This window comes from Propithecus coquereli, unplaced genomic scaffold (assembly GCF_000956105.1).
Source record: "Propithecus coquereli isolate 6110/MARCELLA unplaced genomic scaffold, Pcoq_1.0 Scaffold7, whole genome shotgun sequence".
Classification (NCBI taxonomy): domain Eukaryota; kingdom Metazoa; phylum Chordata; class Mammalia; order Primates; family Indriidae; genus Propithecus; species Propithecus coquereli.
Window position 1 is genome coordinate 24,088,429 of NW_012153062.1, and position 5,774 is coordinate 24,094,202.

The 5,774-nt window shown below is 45.2% G+C and overlaps 1 protein-coding gene across 1 annotated transcript in view; it reads left to right on the forward strand.

Annotated features, from left to right (window-relative positions):
• The window catches only part of ERICH3 (glutamate-rich 3), a 132,593-nt gene extending 128,467 nt beyond the window's left edge, over window positions 1-4,126 (forward strand). Inside the window, exon 14 of the mRNA XM_012661042.1 lies at window positions 1,776-4,126. Within this exon, the coding sequence (XP_012516496.1) occupies window positions 1,776-4,126 (2,351 nt within the window). The remainder of the gene's footprint in view (window positions 1-1,775) is intronic.
• Window positions 4,127-5,774: the final 1,648 nt, after the last annotated feature.

Sequence of the window (5,774 nt, forward strand, 5' to 3'; positions counted from 1 at the left end):
CGGCCATAACTGACTTTTTAGTATACTTCATGAAGGAATTTGAATAGCAGCAGATATACTGTTGAGACTTGATGCATATTATTGTTTCTCATTGTTTCAATTTACTTTTGTTTTAAATCCAGTAATAGCCTATAATGAAATAAAATGGACCATATTTTCTCAGGTGAATTGGCTACTTGTTCTCTGAGTAAACATTTGATTCTACATTTTTCTTTAGGAGCTTTTAGATAAAATTTAGAAAATAACTGTTGTGATATGCGGAGGATGACCTATAAAAGTCAACCTCAGCCCCATGGATAGACCTTAAATTTCTATTTTATTCCTTTGAAAGAAGACATCATAAATTACTTTCTAAATACATTTTCAAGGGAAATGTAATATTGGCTATTAATGCCTTACCTCAAAATGTTTTTCATAGCGGCTGGCAAGAGATCGGGGGAACACAACAAAGAGTAGCCACATTTTGTGTGAGGAGAGGTAATGGAATGGTAAGCCAGTCTTGGGTGGGGTATAAGAATAGGAAATAAGTGAGTATGATCAGACCATTAGGTTTCTGGTAGGTTGTTGATGGTGTTGGGGGTAAGATGCCTAGCCAAAAAGACAAGCAAGTAAAAAATAAATGAGGAAGACACATTTGCTGACTTCTTAAGTTTACATAATTTAGAAGTTAACATCCTGATATGATAATTTATTTTATAGCATCTAGTCCAGTGTCTCTTTGAAATGAAAAAGAAGATTAAATGGCAGAAATTATTAAGATGATTATTTCAAAGCTCCTATCTCCCTAACAACTACTACTCTGCAATTGGGAAATTTAAATGCTTTGTGCCTGTGGTATGACGTGCCTTAACTTATTTTGCATGGAGCAGTCCAAGAAAAATATGTCTTTGTTAAATAATAAGAAATCTATTTGAAGCCTTTTAAAAAACATATTGAACCTATATTTATTGAAGTGTAATAACTAGTACACCCAAATTTGCCAGGGAATTGTGGATGAGAACTTATAAAATACTTCAAGAAGATTATTTGTGTTGAAAATTGTCCCAGTCTACAAAGTCCTGACTTGCTCTGTGATCCTGTTTTGCCAAAGGCAAATCAGTTTCTGAACGTACATAAGAGGTATTTTAACCTATAATACAAATTGGTGTCTTTAGTAAAAAATCTTACCTTAAGCTACAAAGTTTTCTGATGACTAAATCTAGATATAGTAGCTTACAATATGGGAATAATAATGATCAGCTCATGCTATATTATAATTGTGTTGCTAAATGCCCACATGAGTACCAAAAGCAGAGGCAGAAGATGGACATATTATGGTGCTATAGGGAAATAGTGATTTTTAAAAAGAAGAAATACTATTTTTCTTATTGCAAAATTTTCCTGAAAGTCTTAATATTTCAAATGAAAGTAGGAGGTTTGTATGAGTGTGAGGGATAGAAAGAGATAGGAGATAAGAGAGAATGAGAGGGAGATTTTATTGATTCTAAGACATGGGGACATGAGGAGTTTTTCTTTGCTTATTTTCAACATTTCTGATGTTCAACTTTCCTTATTAAATTTAAAGCATTTCTTTTCATAATGAAAAGCCATTCTTAAATCATGATGTATATTGATGGCATCACAGAACTAATGGAGAAAATGTTTTAGTATAATGTCAATGGCTTCTTGATATCACGTATAAATATCTCATATTATAAATATATGTCAGATTATAATATCTCCTCCTTTGTCCACTTAGAGTAAAGTAACCTTGATTTCTAACCTTATTTTTATAGTGTCAAATAAGAATTTAGCGGTGGAGGAAAGGGTGGCAGTCAACTCAAACGAGGAATCCAAGCAAGTTGCACAAGAAACATATAAGCTGGAGAAGAAAGAAGCCATGGAGGAAGATGAAGCTCTTCAGCACAGAGATGCTACAATAGAAGAAAAAAGGGACAGAGCACTGTGGGGAGAAGCGGGCCTGGATGAGGTTCCCTTTGGGGAGGGAAAGCCAACAGCAGTGCAGCCAGCATTAGTAGAACAGTTTGCAGAAGAAAGGGAGAGCCCTCCAGCCATAGAAAGTGGGGCCGAGGCAGGGGCAGAAGTAGAAGGGGCAAGAAGGCTGTGTAAGGCGGGGTTAGACCCCGCAGGAAAAGCAGCAGCAAGAGACACAGTGGATCTGAATAAAGATGAGGCTCCAGAAGAGCAGGCCTTGATGCTAACCGTGCTTGAGGCAGTGGAGGCCGCTTCCCCAGGGGAACGGGGTTCGGAGAAGGCAGCGCTTTCAAACAAGGCAGAAGCCCTGAACTTGAAGCATCTTCGGGAGGCAGCAGCAGCCCTGAGAGAGGCAGGGACACCAGAGAGGAGAGAGGCTGAGAGAGGGGCCGCTGGGAGTGAGGCAGGGTCCCAAAAACCAGATGCGGAGGGAAGTGAAGAGGAAGCATCCACAGACCTAGAGGACACGGGACCCATGGAAGACACAGCATGGGAAAGAGAGGATGGTTCTGAAGAGGCAACTCTGGAGGGAGAGGAACCAGCCAAAGAGAGGAAGGAAGTTATGAGAACAGAAACGCCTTTGAGCCCCTCAGTGGGAGAGACAGCGGTGAACTGGACGCAGGTCTCCGGGGGCAGCCCTGAAGCCCTCTGTGAGGAAGATGCAGAAAAGGAGGAGACTGTGACTGAGGCGGAATCTAATAGGGAAAACGACAGGAAAGAAATGGTACCTGAGGAATTAGATGTAGCAAGAGAGAGGAAAGCTGAGAGGCCAAAAACACCTCTGAGGGAAACCGAATCTGAGAGAGAAGAGGTGACAAGGGCAAATGAACTTAAGGATGAAGACGCTTTAGAAGGAGAGCAAAACCTTAAAGGGAAAGAGGAGAAAACAGCAAAGGAGGAAAGATCTGAGGAAGACACAAAAGCCCCCCCCAATGAAACGAAATCTGATGCTGAGAATGCAGCACCGGAGAAAGCATCTGAATTGTCTGAAGATCCGGGGCTTCTAGAACATTCACTGAGAGAGAGAGCGGTTAGCATGTTTGAAGCCACGCCTGGATTTGAAAAGTCACTGGAAAACGTGACAGTTCTCAGGAAGGGAGGAGGAGGGGGGAGACTGAGCGAAGCCGAAGACACACAGCGCGAAGGCAGAGCGGAGCTGTTGCACGGGGAGAATGTGGCCCCGGAGGAGGAGGGGAGCCCCTGCCGGGCAGAGCGTGCCTCGGGCGCTGCTGCCAGAAAGCCGGAGGGAAAGGCGCAGGCCCGCGAGGCGGCGGTGTCCACCCCAGGTGCGGTGGAGGAACCTGAGGCCAAAGCCCAAGACCGCCTCACGGGGCCGGAGGGGAGGGATGAGGGAGCGCCTCTGCAGGTGCCAGAAGGAGCGGAGGTCATGATAACGACCCAGGAAGATGCTCCTGAGGGAGATCCCATGATGGCAGGAAAGTTCGGTGAAGAAGGCGTGGATGAGGACTCAGAGGAGAAGGATGAAGAGTGCACTCTGGGGACAGGAGTGATGCAGGACAAGAACACAGAGCGGGTCTGGGGCATGGGAGGAGGAGCCGCTGCTGAGGAAGGTCTACACCGAGGAGGAGGAGTGGCAGCAGAAGCCGCCGCAGAGGAGAGGGAGGTGTTGGCAGGTTCCCTGACAGCTGAAGGAAAAACAGTAGCAAAGAAAGCCTCCTCCTTTTCAGATGTTGCTGGGAAAGAAACTTGGCACCAAGAGGATGAGTTACTAGGCAAAACAGCAGCTGCAGAGAGGCTGGCGGTGGAGGAGTTAGCGCTGCCGAGCAGGGAGGCGGTGCCAGCGGTGGAGGAGGCGACAGTGACATCAACATCAGAGGGTTGGGTGGGAGCTCCCCAGGAAGCTTTGGCCCTGGCAGGGAAGGCCCCAGGGCAAGGACAGGACCAAGCCAGAGGGGTAGCGCGAGGGCAGGCAGCGGCCGGGAGTGGCGATGGGGGGCAGGAGCCCGGAGCAGCGGAAGAATCCCAAATAGTATTATCACAGGCGAGACAGAGGCCACCGAGTAGAGACGGTCTACGGGAGGTGGCAGCACTGCCTAGGAACCCCGATTTCACTGGAACGCAAGAGAAGCAAGAGCGTATGGTGCAAAAAAGTGAGGATGCTGATGTCTCCCTGAGTGACCTGAAGGCCTAGGAAGGAGGCTTCCTGGCAGGCGGTGAGTTTAACTCTGATCTGTTTGGATGACTGAATAGAAAGCCCGCAGTGGGTCTCCTCCCCTTGGGACTGGCATGTCCCCTTTTTCAGTGTCTGAGCGCACGTAAACACATGGGCTTCAGGTCCCTGCCACTTGGCCCCAGCCGGGCAGGAGAGGGGCTGGGGAAGATGGAGCGGGGTCCCAAACCCGCGGCTGTTCCCTGTGTGACCAAGTTATACTCCGAAGCAGTGAGATCTCTGTCTCCCTGACGGGGCCTCGCAGAGGAAATACAGAGGAGATAGACCATAGAAGGAGAAGAGTCACACTTTAGTCCAGAATTCATTTCCATTTCAGCATTTGCCTTTAAATGGGCTCTATGCCTTCATTTCTGCAATTTTGTAAAGTTTAATCTATATATACCTTTTATATATGACATAAATAGTATATATTTAATATATAATTTTTAAAAATACAAATATTGAAGAGTGGAACTAAAAACCAAAATTTTTTTTTTGCAAAACCTGGGAATACCCTGAATGTCCTCACATCCTTGTTAGGTCTTTCTGGATGTTCCCTGGTCCTCGGCTCCCAGTGTCCAGAGTGAGTACTGGTACCGAGTTGAGCCGATGACGGAAAGATCACAAACACAAAGCACTCCCACACAGTTTACTACAGAAAAGGCAGAAACTATACAAACTGAAAGTAAAGAAGGAAGCTACCAAGTGAAAATACGTTCCTGAGAGAGGAACGGGGTCAGTCTCCACAGGTGGAAAAAGACGTTGAGGACTCCCAGGTGGTTTCCCTTTACTGGCCAGCTCCGGAGGCAGGCTTACAGGAGGTGTGGGATAGTACCAAATGATTATCAGGTGTTCTGCGTTTCCCTGCGGTCCCTTCCCCTGATTGGTCCTTCTCTGCCCCTAGGAACCACCCTCCTGGCCTACACCTACCATCTGCAGATTTGATCCCTACCTAACACCCTAAGTGTCTAGTTCCTACTATTTTGAGTGATTGTACCCATAGTACTACTATCCTTTTTATTATTTTTCAGGATATTTTAAAGATGTCTTCTGGAAGACATAAAGAATGGAGAAAGATTCACCCAATCATCTGGCCAGGACTTGAGATTTTATCTTTTTTTTTTTTTTTAATCACTGTGCTTGTCTGAGATGGTTCTCAGTCTGTCAGTGTTGGTCAGTAGCTCAATAAACACTCTGAGAATAGCTCAGGTAGATCTGCATGACCCTCCACAGGAGCCATGGTTCCTAATGGAGAATAGTGAGGCTGTTATACATTCTATACAGCTATATTTGTCTATATTCAAATACACATGATAGCTTTCAAATGTCTGACTTTACCAAAGATCACCAAAAGGCCCAGTCCTGATGTCTGGAGTTTGTTTAAATTCCTTTTTATTTTACAATCCATAGTCTGTTTCATAGCCCCAACCCATTCCATAGTCCTGATTTCATGTATGGGAGTTTTATTTACAAATTGTGGCTCAGGGCTTTAATGACTTGGTCTGGGAAAATGAGCTCTAAAGGTCCTTCCATGTACACTCAAGACTAAAGATTGCTCCAGAGCTCTGAGTCCTTCCAGAAAAGGACTCCATGGCATGTATATTCACTTATACTTAGAAATATTCATTCT